Genomic DNA, 16,637 nt, shown 5'->3' with positions numbered 1-16,637 from the left:
TCAGGTAGTATCAAATAGGCTTTTCAATGTGAATCTAAAATGTAAAGTCCCAGTCGGCAACATTTTTTTGATCATATTCACCGAAGTCGACACTACGCTCCGATAAAACAACATAAATCATCCGGTTTTTAGAAAAAAAGCGCGCCTCTACGTGCACATAGAGCCTGTTGTTTGTTTTGTAAAATATCAACAAAGCCCGGGGTCATCCTGTCCAATCAGCACACAGGGCTGTGTTCGTGCACACAGAGCCCTTCTTCCTTCGGGTCATACCACTATCACAGGGGGGAGGCGTAGGGAAGTAGGAACAAGCTTCTAATTCCTCGGTTAAAAACCAAAACGAGAATGTCTAAAACAACCAAGGAAAAGAAAAGAAGGAAAAAAAGAAAGATTGCGAGAAAGGATGGGCTAAAAAACTGGGGGGGGGGGGGGGGCGTTTGATCCTAAGGTGTGTGCAATCCACTGCACCAATGATGTTGAGGAAAGCTGTAACAAAAAATAGTGAGTATTCAATTGTGACTGATCAAAGTAGAAACTAATGGTTGCACGTTGAAATTGAGGTTGCCTGTAATCTTGTAAAACTCCTCCTTGATGTAGATAGGTCTTCTGTGGATGCAGGGAAGGTGATAAATATGCAGGTGAATGACTTCAGCGCCAGACAAACACGTCTTATTGTGTGGCAAATGGTTCCTTTATTGAGGTTCTCTGCATCCCTAACAGAATAAAGGAAGCTCCCACTTGCAAGAAATCTCAATGTAACACAGACCATCTGTGGTACAGTGAGAGCATGGCTTCGTGCTGTCTGGTGCTGTATTTTTGGACTCAGCAGCCTCCATAAATATCTCAGTCCATCACCTGAGAATCTGTATCTCTCAATGAGATAGTCCTCTCCAAAGGCCAATGGGTCTGACCTGTCCCGGAAGACTCTTTCCTGCCTAAATGCTTGTCTGAGGATTAGGGCTTCCTCATCCAGTACATCCTCCAAAAAAGGACAAGCCATTATGTAGAGAGAACAGGTGAAGGAGTTGGACATACAGTACATACATACACATATATATATATATATATATATATATAAACAGTGTTAAAGTAAATAGAACGTTAAAGTAAATAGAACGGAGCAAAGCTCCCCATAGTACGATAATAAAAGGTAACAGGGATCTTAGTGGGGAAAGTAAAAAAATTGAGGAATCCGAACAGATCCAACGACTGCTCCTCTGGAATCTGTGTCCCAATGAAAATAAATACAGTACACTTCTGACTTGAGAGATTATATACCAATAATATTCTTTCCGGTTTTTTATATTAAATGTCATGACATTCATTCAATGGTTGGCTATATATACTTTGTTTTTCAAAAAGCACATGAATTTTGATAAACAAGCTAAACCCTTCAAAGAACACATTTCAATTCTCAATCATCTAAATAATTAAGCACTGTAAATCTCATTGTTTTAACTGTTTTGGTGATTGAAATATTCATATTAATATGACCGTCTTCATGATTACCAGAAGTGAATCAACAATTTCAGAGATGAGAATGATGACTGCACTCACCACTGCTCCTTAAATCAAACATTGTGATGACAAACACTTGTTTCTTAGCTGAGTGCCTTTCCTTCCACAACAGTGAAAATGCCCTGTAAGGACTTGTGAACACACTGCAGGAATTCATGTAATGTCTTAACTCTAACTTATATTATTATTATTGCTCTAGATCGGCTCTGCTTGTTACTGTGCAGCCTCAACACCTAAATAGGAATTAATGCAGACAGGCTTTTAAGCTTAAAGTCCCATAGACTAGTTAACTTTTAGATTGCAGTTTCCCTTGAGCGGTTGTTCTCCGTATATGGGTCATTCCGTGTCATTTCATCAAATGCCTCCCACCTGACCATCTCAGAATGTTCTGAACAAATTCAAGTACAAAGACACTTGTTAATAGGAGAAATCCAAAATATTAGGTCTCTACTGTAAACAGTTTTCTCATGAAACATCATTGAATGAAGGGTAGTTTTGGCATCATGCTCTGAAAAGCCATTTTTAAACAGCAATATCTGGAAAACTATCTCACCTGTGGCCTTCAACATTTCTACAGTGTATATCTGTTACTAATAGCCTCCAGACGTGGAATATCGGGGGTGTAGCTCAATGATAACCTAGTATGGTAGGTACTTAAAATCTGGCTTGTTGAAATAAAGTAGTACATTTGAAGAGTGGCTGAGCTCCCATTTTTGCAGATAAAAGACTTCTATCACTTCCGCCTCTATCTCTGGTGTTGGCTTAAACATTCTACAAAATATGGTCTCTCTCAGATGATTAGTTTTACAGATATTAAGGCTCAAAAATGGAAGTAAACACATATTTGCCCAACTTCAGAGTCATATTCCAAAAAACTGACAACAAGTATTAGGTCCAAACTTACTTTTTTTGAAAGATCATAATCTTGTTAAAATCATATTAAAAAACCGGGAGGGTAGCTGATGAATGATAACCTAGTACGGTACACTCTTAGAAATAAAAGTGCTAAGTAGAACCATATAAGGTTCTTCGGCTTGTCCTCATAGGAGAACCCTTTTTGGCTCCAGGTAGAACCTTTTATAAAGGTTCCACCTGGAACCCTTTTGGAAGGTTCTACCGAGAACCCCAAATAAAGGGTTATACCTAGAACTGTGTGCGTAAAGTTCCACCCAGAACCCCCCATGAGAGGTTCTACAAAGAACCCACGAAGGGAGTTCCACTAAGAACCCTTTCATATTTCAAGGGTTTCATCTAGAACCTGCACAGGGAGTTCCACTAAGAACCCTTTCATTTTTCAAGGGTTACATCTAGAACCCACACAGGGAGTTCCACTAAGAACCCTTTCATATTTCAATGGTTTCATCTAGAACCCACACAGGGAGTTCCACTAAGAACCCTTTCATTTTTCAAAGATTACGTCTAGAACCCACACAGGGAGTTCCACTAAGAACCCTTTTATTTTTCAAGGGTTTTATCTAGAACCCACACAGGGAGTTCCACTAAGAACCCTTTCGTATTTCAAGGGTTTCATCTAGAACCCACACAGGGAGTTCCACTAAGAACCCTTTCGTTTTTCAAGGGTTTCATCTAGAACCTACAAAAGGAGTTCCACCAAGAACCCTTTCATGTTTCAAGGGTTTCATCTAGACCTCACACAGGTGGTTCTAAAAACATCCCTTTTCAAAGGTTTTCACAAATAACTGTCTTGTCCTCTGAGGGTTCTATAAAGAACCATATTGTATTCTACATATCAGTTTAGTTCATATTATATTGTGGTCATTTATCATGTTGACATTGAACAAACATTCAAAACATTTTAATGAGAAAAACATTTATTTAAAGATAGTCCAACAGAACAGACTGTGTAGGTCCCAGGGGAGAACAGGTCAAAAGTCAGCACAGTGGAATCAGCAACATGACAGGCCAGACATATCATGCTGTCCTCAGTCGTGGATTTGTGTAATCTCCAGCAATGGTGACATGGCAGAAAGTGGAGACAAAAAAGAGTTTTAGTTCCATCAATCCAAGGTGCACTTACTTCGCCTTATTGTAAGCTATCTACAAACAATAAAATAATGCATGGTCCAATGAAAGGAATCAGAGTACATACTGTACGTAGTAATCGTGACAGTGGAACAGAATCATGAGAAAGTGAGGGAACCCCACAAAGTTTTCACATTGATTTAAATAATGTTAAAATACTTTTCAGTGTTATGTAACAAGTACTCAAAATGTTACGTATTATAACAATAATGGAAATCTCAGCAAAACCCTCTTTTTCAAGCCAATGGCACACTTCGGCTTTTCGTCCAAGCTGTGTAAGTCATTTCTACAAGAAAACAAACAAGCAAGCAAACGAACAAAACATAACAAGAAACAAATGCTTAGTCCACCTTTCACCATAAAAGTCCTCAGCTAGGGTCAAGCATGCTGAAATAAGATATTATATTTAGCTCACCTTGATTCTCTGAAGTTTCTTCTGTTCTCTCTCTCTTCTGTTCTTCTTTGTTCTGTTCTGTTCACAGTAATCACTATTGGTATGTCACACCTGGTTTGTAGAGGGGGAAGACTAGACCATAGGTGCAATCCATGGGGCAACCAGCTCTTAACTCACACATGACAGCCACCATTGGGCCAGCTCCCAGGCCCAACACACCAAACCTCTCCCTTTCCCCGGGGAGATCAAGGTACAATTCCTGGCATCAACAAACCCTGATGCAGTAGCCACAAAGTCAGCATTACAATATGATTTTTTTTTTAACATCAGTTAAGGCTTGGCCTCTGACATCAAAGACCTTCCTTTATCACTGAACTTATGTGCAGCTTCACAACTTGACTAAGCCAGTCAGCAGGGTAGAGCAGCCATGGGATGAGGCCAATCATGGAAAAGTATGAGGAGGAGACAAATACATGAGTAAAATTGTCTGTAAAATAAGTGTTTAATATTTTTCAAATTGTCTGTCACTAATCCACACATCACCTCAGTAGGCATTAACATGGTCACTCTGTCTGACTGCATCAACCAGGCCTTGAACTCACAACCTCAAATTGTATCTCTAGATCATGTGACTTGTAACAAACTTTCAAAAGCCTTTGTCCAGTGAATAGTATAGCTCACTTAAATGCCCCAGAAAGAGGGGTTATATCCTTGCTGCAGGGACCCTGGGTTAAATTCCCCTCGCTGCTTCTTTGCTTTGTGTCATTTCCTCCTGAAGAAGGGAGTAGTGTAACTAAACTTTTAAAAAATAAACACAATTATAGCTGCGTCGGGTCCAGACTATTTTTGGCAACTTTAGGCAATTCTGAGCAACAAACAGGAGAATAGGAAGGCAAGACAGTTGACATTGTAATGTTGCACATTTTGCACCAGTTGAGGCTGAAATCCACAATTTCTGGAACCAAAGACCATTGTCTATCGCACTGAGCTAGTGGCAACTCAACTGTGGCTTCACAAATTGACTAAGCCATTCACAGTCAAAAATCAGTGTCTGAGGTAAAATTCTGATATGTTTTTGTCAAACATCATCTACCCTGACTCTAAAATTTTGTACATTTGTTTCACAAAGACTACAAGGTATTTTGATGTATCACCATTATCACGCTTGCTGGGGCTTGAAACCACATCGTCTGGCACCAAGAACCAGCTCCTAGCCAACTGAGCTAATTGTCTGGAAGTGAAATCAGCAAGGTATGATATCTCTCAACATGGGAATTGATACTGTGACCTAAAAGCAGAAGTCGCAGTTTGTACAGACAGAGCTAAACAGACACATGATCAGCTCCCTCTGTCTGACCACTGACATGAAGGAGCTGTCAACCTGGCTGTGTGAGTGAGTGTGGCGAGTCAGAGGAGTCCATGCTCTGCATGTTCTCCTGGATAGCTCAGTGGGTAATGATACAGACTTAGATTTGGAGGGTGGGGGTTAAAATCCCAGTCACAGCTAATCTTTGATAAAATAATAAAGTATTTGTTTCAGTTATCTTAACATTGAAGCTTTCTATTTGGCCGCTGCATTAAGCAGCAATCACTGGCAATGGCTCAATCATTCCTTTCTTTTGCACTTTGGCAGTCTATTGCTCAGTGTATAGTCCTATTCATTCAAGAAATATACATTGAAAATGTATGTGTATGAGCGCAGTGTGTATGATTTGTGTTTGCAGAGCAGAGCTTCTCTACAACTGCACTTTTTGACATCTAATTGTTTGTAAAGTCTTATAGAAGCATAGGGATTTAAGTTACCACAGCACTTTAACTTTTGCTTGATTCATTTGTTTCATATCTGACAGGGTGATTGTATTTGCTTTGTTTTAGCCAAGTCAGCGAGTTTCGATCTTCATTGAAAAAATATGTTATCATCATATCCGTGGACTTGTTTCCAAAATGAAATGTCTCGCCAAACCTTTTGTTATTTTACTTCACTTCCAGCTGGGTGTATATTACAGATCTGCTGTGTTCTGTGATCTCCACTAACCCTCCTAAGAGACTTAGGAATGAGATGAAAAAGAATTAGACTTATCGGCAAAACTAATGGGAGTGTTATATGAATGTGTTGTGACTGACATTCAGAAATACCTGCAGTCCTTGCAGCGCCTATTCCAGCATAGAGGTTACAGAGCGTATAAATTATATTCATTTCCACTGTATGACCTACATAAATAGCACTACAAATATTAAGTGGAATAAGCTATGTAATTTGCATTTGCATGTGATAGTCTGACATTGTGTCCTCCTTGTATTGGATGTAAGAAATGCTAATGTCATGACCTGCAATTAAAGTTGTTTTGTAAGTTAAATCGTTGCATAAATTGTATTATTGCTTTAAAAGAAACTAGTAAAAGGAATTACTACCCAGATATTAACTGCTTAGTCTCCGGTTTACTTGTAACAAACAGAGTACTACTAACAAACAAATATGTTTTTTTTATTTTTTATGTTCCGTTATTCCTCGGAGGGAACCCCCTGCGGTGGAGAGATGGGGTGGAAACCTTCAATTAGTGCCTGTGCACAGAGGAAGAAGGTATGTGTCCACATTGTTTCCACACGTACCCTTGAGTCGGAAAACTGTGGATATGTTGATAAGTGTTATTTCTGAATAAAAACTCAACCGTTAGACGAGTACTCACTCTGAAAGCCCAAACAGACTTGTTGAAATGTGTATTTGCACCAGTCCATGTGAAAATGACATGAGTCTGCACATGCCATTGAAATACCCAAATAATAATAATGAAAAATAGAAATACATAAGAAACATCGAGTTAAAATGGTTGGGAAATGCTAATAATGTACTAATATGAAAGTATGTCGCAATGTTTTCGCGGGGTCCGAACAAATAATAATATTAATATTAAGAGTGTTTGTTGGTATGTGTGACCTCTGCTGTGCTCATCCTTATTGTCTGCTGTTTGTCTCAGAGGATAGGAGGGGCCTGAAATAGAAAACCCAGAAGCAAGCCGAATGTAAGTCAACCTCTTTTTTATAGAAATCTGTTAGTATGTCTGTTAACGTATATTTGACTTCCTGTTATGCTCACTTGACTCTGTTCTAATGATGGTGAACCATAGTGTTGCTTTGGAACGAAATAGTGACTATTAGTAACCCTATTCAAAAAGTGTTTTTGAATAGGGTCCTTAAAACTGATCCCGGTGCAGCGGACCTTGTTTTTTAAACAAGTTTGAGATGATTTGAATTATTCAAGGAGGACAGTTCAGTTTGAAATAGAAAACAAATCATCAGAAAACAAGATAGATATGGTTAACTACAATTAAGGAGTCACGACAACGTCAATAATTATTTTAATTCTGAAATTGATCAGAAATGTATCAAAAATCTTTGGGGAAGCTTTATGTGAATGAATCTGAATGTTGACGTGTTGAAGCGTTTGGATTTTACAAAGAAAGACTAGAGAGACTAGAAAGACTAAAGAGTCTAGAAAGACTGGTGTTAGGGACCTAACCGTTAGGACTACACAATGCGGCCTACAAAGCCTACACATGCGGCCAGGACAAAGGGGATTAAAAACTACACCGCCATTTTAGTTTCACATCTCACCCAGGTGAGAAATGTGACGACACACAACTGGTGCCCTATTGGCTGACAATCTTCAGGGAACCCTGGGGGGTCCCCTGGAGCGGCCTAAGCTATATAATCCGGCGCCGCCGGAGGAACGCTCTCTTTCCATCGTAACTCACGTTACACCAGGAGGTGAACATTACGTCTGCAGCGTTTTCCTTTGTCCTACGCCGCAGTCTTTCCCCCAAACTCGCTGGACGAGCAACAGTTGTTTTACCCCTCTTTTTCTCTACTCGTTTTATTTTTCTTTTGTTTATCATTTTGGATCCCGAGGAGACCACCGCGACAGCGCGACTCTCCCGTTCCCCGCGGTAAGAAGAAAAACTTTCTTCGTCCCAGCTGCCAGCAGAACGGATAACTCGACCCAACTTTGTCTGAAATCAGCTGACTAAATCGCCGAGCCCCGCGATTGTTCCTCGTTCCCTGCAGAAGGAAGAATAACTAACGGTTTTCTTCAACCAATTGGATCCGGCGCTGAACGAGCGCCCACGAACTACCGTCCGTTGCCGGCGTCAAGGAACGCCATCACCGCACGGGACGAAACCCTCACATCGACGCATCTCACATCGACAAAAGTAAGAGGCTATTTGTCTGGGCAGAAGCAGAGATTCGATAGTGTAGGACGTGCTTGTAATTCTTGTTAATGTGTTTTAAGTTCTGATCGCGGACCGCCGAGTCCGTTTGTTCATGTGCTGCTGTATTTGAATGCTGATCGTGTACCCACGCCGCTGGGTTGATTTCTGTAACAGTGTTTTTGACTAACCTCCGCCATATTCGCGAGCTCAGAAAGCCTCTACTATCAGTTAAAAGACCGGTCTCGTGGAATAAACGCCAGTTCATTCACGCGCGCCCGTGTGATAGCAGCACGCCTTCTGAGCCTCAGAATATCGCTCGCGCATTCTCCCTCTCTTTGTTTGTGTCCCGCTAACACACACACACACACACACATATACGCCGCACACACGAGTCCTAAGCCAGCTGTTCCCGGCGGACGCTAGGGACATAGCTACATCTGGTGGCTGCATAAGGCCATCTCTCTCTCTCTCTCTCTCTCTCTCTCTCTCTCTCTCTCTCTCTCTCTCTCTCTCTCTCTCTCTCTCTCTCTCTCTCTCTCTCTCGCTACTCCATCGGACGTCAGTGGCTCCGCCCCTGAACGCTGCGAGGAATAGCTCCATCTGGCGGCCGCACATAGCCATCCCTCTCTCTCTCTCTCTCTCGCTCTCTCTCGACACACACACACGCACATGCGCACGCACGCACACTCCACGTGTGTCTCTCCTTCTGTTTAGCTTAGTTTTGTGTGTTAGGTAGTTAGGTAATAAGGCTTTGTTAATTGCAGTGTTATTGATTGTGATCATTATTACTGATTTTAATAAATCTTATTATATTATAACTAGCGGTCCCTTGTGCTTGTTGTGTATATGTCACTGGATAACAGCAGGTTGTGAAGGCTAGTGCTTGAATTTCACGCCCTTCTTAATTGTTAGATTGTTTTTATGCTTCCATGCCAATGATCACGATGATTGGCATGTGAATATAAGACCTTTATATTGAGACTGAATACAGTTTAAGGTTATCTTTTCCCTGATCCCAGGGTGGTGCCCCGTTTATTCATGATTATATCATGATAATATATTAAATATAATTATTAATACCGATAATCATATTGATATTAATAATTAACTGTTGATAACCAAATCTGCTCCTGCTACAACCCCAACACTGGAAAGACTAGAGAGAGACTAGAAAGATTAGAGACTAGAATGACTAGAAAGATTAGAGAGACTAGAAAGACTAGAGAGACTAGAAAGACTAGTAAGATTAGAGAAATTAGAGAGACAGACTAGTAAGATTAGAGAAATTAGAGAGACTAGAGAGACTAGAAAGACTAGTAAGATTAGAGGAATTAGAGAGACTAGAGAGACTAGAAAGACTAGTAAGATAGAGAGACTAGAAAGACTAGTAAGATTAGAGAAATTAGAGAGACTAGAAAGACTAGAGAGACTAGAAAGACTAGTAAGATTAGAGAAATTAGAGAGACTAGAGAGACTAGTAAGATTAGAGAAATTAGAGAGACTAGAGCGACTAGAAAGACTAGTAAGATTAGAGAAATTAGAGACTAGAGAGACTAGAGAGACTAGAAAAACTAGTAAAATAGAGAGACTAGAAAGATCAGAGAGACTAGAATGACTAGAAGCTTTATAGTGTTGGAGGCCGGAGGGCTGGAACTGGAATTTTCACATTGAAGTTCCTGTAAAGCTGAAAGTCGGCTGATTCATTACTACTGTGTAATGCTTTGGATGCTGCACAACAGGAATGAGTGACAGAGACTATATTATTCATCATTTACGAGGGAGTTTGTTTTAATTGGGAGAATAACGTTGCCAACCAACAAACAATCCTGCCAAAAAACAGGTAAAATCAATATTCTCATTGATAAAAGTAATGACCGCAAATAACAGCATTGTAGCAGGTAAACACACACAAGGAGGTTGCATCGCTCTCCAACTACAAACAGACACAATGTGACTAGAAATGATAGGTAATCTGAGCGTAAACATTAAATCGCTCTTTAACTGTGATTCAAACACAGTTAAATGTCGGCTGACTTTCTGACTGACTCTGTTATTTATTATTTATTACACCCGAGTCTAGAGGTCTCTGTATACTCACTGTTTAACCGTCATTAAAGCTGCATTAAGGACACTATGTTGAGCTGCTGAGTGCAATGTCTTAAACTTCCTGCAGAGGGAGGAATGTCATTAAACAAAGTGAATATGTCAGAAAACTGTGAGACAAGTAGGGAGGAGAATATAGATACTGGTAGATGACAAAAATATGAGTGATCTGATTACAATCATATTTGATTCTTTTTTATTGACATCCTGAAGGAGGAGATGCTTCATGGTAGAGCTCAGACATGATTTGTATGTCACTGTATTTAGGGTCATTCCGTGTCATTTCATCAAATTTCTGAAAATCTTCCCACCTGACCATCTCAGAATGTCCTGAAAAAATTCAAGTACGAAGAAACAGTTGTTAATAGGACAAATCCAAAATATATGGTCTCTCCTGTCAACAGTTTTCTTATGAAACATCATTGAATGATGGGTAGTTTAGTAGGTTTTTGGCATCATACTCTGAAAAGCCATTTTTAAAAGGCTAAATTTATCAGTAGCATTTAGTCACATGTAAGTCTTTGGTAAATGGTAAAAAACACAATTGAATTGCCCTCCTGTGATGTTTACTAGTAGGCTGTTAGGACATGCAGTACCAAGATCGGCCACAAAAACCCCACCAATATCAGGATTTTAAAAAATCACTGCGACAAATTGAGGCAAAACACCCTCCCGATGTTTTAATATGATTTTAACAAGAATATGATCTTTAAAAAAAAGTAAGTTTGGACCTGATACTTGTTGTCAGTTTTTTGGAATATGGCTCTGAAGTTGGGCAAAGATGTGTTAACTTCCATTTTTTAGCCTTAATATCTGTGAAACTAATCATCTGAGAGAGACCATATTTTGTAGAATGTTTGAGCTAATACCAGAGATAGAGGCAGAAGTGTTAGAAGTCTTTTATCTGCAAAAATGGTAGCTCAGCCACTCTTCAAATGTACTACTTTATTTCAACAAGCCACATTTTAAGTACCTACCATACTAGCTCATCATTGAGCTACACCCCTGATATTTCATGTCTGGAGGCTATTAGTAACAGATATACTCTGTAGAAATTTTGAAGGCCACAGATGAGATAGTTTTCCAGATATTGCTGTTTAAAAATGGCTTTTCAGAGCATGATGCCAAAAACCGTCTAAACTACCCTTCATTCAATGATGTTTCATGAGAAAACTGTTGACAGTAGAGACCTAATATTTTGGATTTGTCCTAGTAGAAAGTGTGTCTTTGTACTTGAATTTTTTCAGGACATTCTGAGATGGTCAGGTGGGAGGCATTTGATGAAATGACACGGAATGACCCTTTAATAAACATAAAGCACCTAACATCAGGCTACAGTACACTGCTGATTTGAGAGATTATATACCAATAATATTCTTTCAAGTTTTTTATATTAAATGTCATGACATTCATTCAATGGCTGGCTATATAAACTTTGTTTTTCAACAAGCACATGAATTTTGATAAACGAGCTAAACCCTTCAAAGAACACATTTCAGGGGCCCGTTGCACAAAACTAGGATTAAGACATCCAGGATAAGTGACTGAGCTGAGCTCAATCGATCCAAAACAAGAGCGTACAGGCTTAATTGGTTGCACAAAGACCAAGCCAGGATGAGCAGACACAGATTCATCAAGCCAGGTGAAACCAAACCTGGATAGGTGCGCGCTCACGGCTCCCTCAAATAGACCCCGCCGCCGATCACAGATTCGCTGATTCACCATGGCAAATAGAGCGGCATACTTTTCCCCTTTTTTTGCTAGGAATGTCATCAAAACGTACTTTAATACTCTCCCCCTCTAAAACAACGGGTTACAATATTATGACTTTATTCTCATAAATTTATGACTTTATTCTCGAAGTCTGTGAATTTTTATTTTTTCTCTGTGGCTCTAATCTTCTGTCATTTTATATATAGCCAGTCTATGGGAAACTGTAAATTACCTAATGATATCAACATCATCTAAAATCGTAATTTATCCAAAATGATTGAAATTAATGATCACAAATGTTTAAATAATGACAGTGGGTCTAGTAATATGTGATAACAATGTGTAGTGGGCAGTGGAATAACTATTGGTTTCCGTTTGTGGTGACTGCTGACTGATATAAGGGATGAGATTAAATATATCCTGGAATTTAGCCTGGTCTGGAGCAGGCTAACTCCACAGAATAAATCTCCATGGTAACTTGCACCATAACATATCCTACTGCCCCCTATCCTGCTTTTGTGCAACCGGATCACGGATAAGTTGAACCAGGCTAACAAAGATATCCCGGCTTAATCCCTTATCCTAGTTTTGTGCAATGGGCCCCAAGTCTCAATCATCTAATAATAATAATGATAATAATAATAATAATAGTTAAGCATTATAAATCTCATTGTTTTAACTGTTTTGGTGGTTTAAATATTCATATTAATATGACTGTCTTCATGATTACCAGAAGTGAATCAACAATTTCAGAGATGATAGTGATGATTGCACTCACCACTGCTCCTTAAATCAAACATTTTGATGACAAACACTTGTTTCTTAACTGAGTGCCTTTCCTTCCACAACAGTGAAAATGTCCTGTAAGGACTTGTGAACACACTGCAGGAATTCATGGACATTGCGATCCGTGTAGCTTGACACAGTGCAGCCAATCCAGTCTTCATGGACACCGTAGGCAATACCAAAACCATCAGGCACCTCCGGGGCAAAGCAACCAGACATTATTGCAGGACCAGTGAGGGTGCTGGTGTACATGGTGGCGATGTCAGCTATGGCAGTGTACGCTGGATCTGTGTAAAAGCTGTGCAGAGCCTGGTTCTTTGAATTGGCCAGGTGTTCCAGGGCAAACAGGTGAAACTCAAAACCTTGACCTAGTGAGAAACAAAAGCAATGGTGAGTTCAGCAAGACCAAAGGGTGTCTGTGTGCTGTGAGACCAATTCCGAAATCCCCCAATTCCAAAGTCGTTATCTTAGTAGAACATATTGGAAGATATTAACTGGAAACATTATTTCCTAAGCACCTTATAACATTACTAACGGGAGGAATATCTTAGAGTGAAAGTGTAATGAAAATCCTTCAGGGCATGTTTTCAGAAATGTGTCGACGGGACAATACTTTGAATAGTTCACAAATATCACAATCGTAATCCTTCAAAAGCAAGTAAACATGTCATATACACACCCATAGAAGCTTCCTTGACGAGCTGCCGATGATATTTAGAGCACTCGGTCAGCATGGCCTGTAGTTGTTCCACGCTGTGTTTGCCTGGCTGGCGAACAAAGGCGTGTGAACATCGTTGTGTGTGAATGGTGGCTGTGTGGATGGTGTCTGTGCGGCCATGTCTGAACGCTGCAGTGCTACAGGCCTCATGCGAGGTAACCGTCTGCCCATACTGCCTCAGGAAAGCCATTTGAAAAGCCAGCTGGACCATAGCGTCTGGAGTCAACTTCCTCTTCTTTAACTGTGCCTTGCCTTTCTCGAACCTCAGGTTATCAATGCTGAGTTTTGATACAGTTGAGTCAAAGTTGTCCTTGGCTTTTTTGATGCCACTCTCCAGCTCGCTGTCCAGGTTGAACTGCAGTCTGTGCACAGCAGACGCTGAATCCACAGCAGCAGCAGCCGAGCCCGGGTGGACCTGCGGCCGCTCCGTCATATCTTTGAAGAGCTCATTCTGAAATCGAAGCATAGTTATCCCGTCGCCCCAGGAGTGCTCCATATTAATGGCTGCCTGTCCGTCTTTGGTCAGAATGAGATTGAAGGACTTTTCGTACCACCGGTTGCAGCCGTCGCCATGCAGCATGTTGTGGAAGAGGTGGTTAACGTCCCTCATGCTTTCATCGTCCAGAGAGAGACAGAAGAGAGCGCTGTCAACAATCCGTAAAACGTCTGCGTTTCCAGCCGCTATCAGTTTGTCTCTCAGCCCGGCCCACACATCCCTGTCCTCACTGGTCAGGACCCCGAGAGGAAAAGCAGCTGCTGGCGTTGGGTCGGACAAAATGTACTTCAAATGGGACTGAATCTCTGCAGGCTTCACTAGATTCCCGTCTCTTTCTACAACGTCAAACACATACATGTTGCCTTTCCTCATCACGAGGAGATGTCGCGCTGTCTCCTCTGTGAAGAGCTCATCTCTCCCAATCTTAGGGATCCGAGTTGTGTTGAAGAGGCGAAAGTACTGAGACATGTCCAGGGGGGTAGCATTCACCATGTAAGCTCCATACCAAGACAGAGAGGACGGGACCCAGCGGATTAACCTTTTGAAACCATCTGTGTCACTCTTTGCTGGGTTGCGGTGGACAACCTCTGGCCCCAGAAATCCAGCTCGTAGTGTTTTCATGAAGCGGACTGCTGAACACACCACATTAGTTGCCCGCACAAGCTGGTCATTGTACTCCGTTTTTGGGTCGGGCTTAAACATCCCAGCAGGGTTGATGTTCAACACCAAAGGGACACGAGTACAAAGGTACCTGTCAGACCATGATACTGAAAGAAAAAGAGTTATTTAACCACATTCATTAGTGATTGTACAAATATGAGATGCATTCAAATTCAGGGTAGTTATCAGAATGGCAGATTAACCTGAGCTGTAGCTTGTGTGCTTATTGTTTTTGTCTTGAGCTACCAGATCCTCCTGCAGCTGCTTCCCCACACCGTTCTGGAAATCCAGTGCAAGTTTCTCTGTTGTTCTAAGGATACACAATCAAGATCGTTCCAAATAAGATTTAAGTGAGAATGGATAAGCAAGTTTCAAATATGAAATCGTTGATTGTCTTTCAAAAAAACTTACCTGAACTGTTCATCATCCAATAGAGGCTTCTGGGCAGCTAAATACCTCCTGAGAGTATCCGCCAGCTTCGGTATGGGTAGCCTTAATGTCACAGGGCAGAACTGATGATTTGTTTTTATATTTGACACTATTGATGGATTGCTGGGTTTTTACTGCATGGATTTGGATGAATTGTTTGGTTTTATACTGCATGCTTTTATATTAACCGCCTTGTACATGTGCTCCCAGTCACTGTTACTAATAACCACCTGATAATCTGCACCTGTCCCAGGCTTTTCCCCCATGACATGCAAGGTTTTCCACCAATTGGGGCTCGGAGACTGAAGCAAGGGGCAAATGATGCGGCTCTGTGACGACCTCTGTTGCCGTCTAAGAGGCGGAACATTCTGTCGCTGCTAGTATACTTGGACAATATTATAATTTACTCATCTGACTTCTCCTCTCATGTGCAGCATCTACATGAGGTGTTCCAGAGGCTCCTGTGTATGTGAGAGCCCTCATGTCTCAGTATAAGCTTGAGGGTTTAAAGTGGACATATGTCAGAGTGAAAATCCCCAGGTAGTCTTGTCGAGTTCCCCTCGAGTCAGGATCTGCACCAACCACATAGGTCACACATGCAAGGGTAAATAGATGCTCTGAATTAGTCATGGAATCTATGTCTGTCCTCTAAGCTTTTTTCATATTTTCAAATATAATAATAATAATATAGAAGTACTAGTTGTATAAGCTGTAACACAATGACGTGTTTGTTAAAGTGCACATCATTACTGTTAATACTCCATACCTGAGCTGCACCACACCTTTCAGGGTTATTCGGGGTTGGAAATGGATGTTCGGTCAACTTTTCAACGACTACATGAATCTTTCTTCGGTGATCCAATATGAATTCAGCCATCTGTGTAATTACTTTTGAAAGATGTAGTTAAATGGAGAAGCTGAAATAAGACAGTTTCATACGTGTCTCGATTCCTATTGGATCATCTTAGAAACATTCATGTAGTTGATGAGAAGATGTTGAACAAATGTCCCTTTCCAATCCCGAATAACCCAAATTCACACTTTACATCTACAGAACATTAGATGTCCCATGAGCATGTATTCAATTTATTACAGATGGTAAATTACTCATTTACTCGTTTACATGTGTCAGTCAACTGTAATGTGAAAATGTGTTTGTGGCTCCTTACTTGGGTAGACTCTTCTGGTAATGCATCGATGGTACAACACTTCGGTGCAGATACTCTGTTGAAGGCGTCCTGTCGCTGCTGTAGTTTCTTTTACTGAAGCCCAGAGCAGCGGCTCTTAAAGTCATTCTGGAGTTCCTCAGAGATGAAACGCACTGCGTTTGAAGCAGACTGACCATGATGGCGTTGGCTGGCGATCCCGATACCTACTGTGTTGTTTTCTGATGAGACACCTTTCACTCCAGGTAACAAGTCAGAGACAGAGAGCACACTCACCTCCTCGACCCTCACGAAAGGATTCCAGAATGTCTAAACTGGGAAGTGAAGAAGGCCTCTGGGCAAACAGTCATCGAAAATGCAGGTGAAGTCACAAATATTGACTTGAGGTAAATATTTCATCTTAAAC

At 40.8% G+C, this 16,637-nt stretch overlaps 1 protein-coding gene across 1 annotated transcript; it reads right to left on the bottom strand.

The window, feature by feature from the left end:
* Positions 1-12,798: 12,798 nt before the first annotated feature.
* On the bottom strand, positions 12,799-16,410 carry LOC311031470 (carnitine O-palmitoyltransferase 2, mitochondrial-like; the record flags this gene model as incomplete). The annotated part of the gene is made up of 5 exons (XM_084037775.1): positions 12,799-13,130; positions 13,442-14,743; positions 14,840-14,946; positions 15,048-15,128; positions 16,235-16,410. 5 exons carry the CDS (start codon positions 16,408-16,410, stop codon positions 12,799-12,801), a joined length of 1,998 nt encoding a protein of 665 aa, XP_083893901.1.
* Positions 16,411-16,637: the final 227 nt, after the last annotated feature.

Source organism: Eutrigla gurnardus (assembly GCF_963514095.1).
Source record: "Eutrigla gurnardus genome assembly, chromosome: 20".
NCBI lineage: Eukaryota > Metazoa > Chordata > Actinopteri > Perciformes > Triglidae > Eutrigla > Eutrigla gurnardus.
The sequence above is the reverse complement of the archived record's forward strand: the minus strand, read 5'-3'. Positions and strand labels throughout refer to the sequence as shown.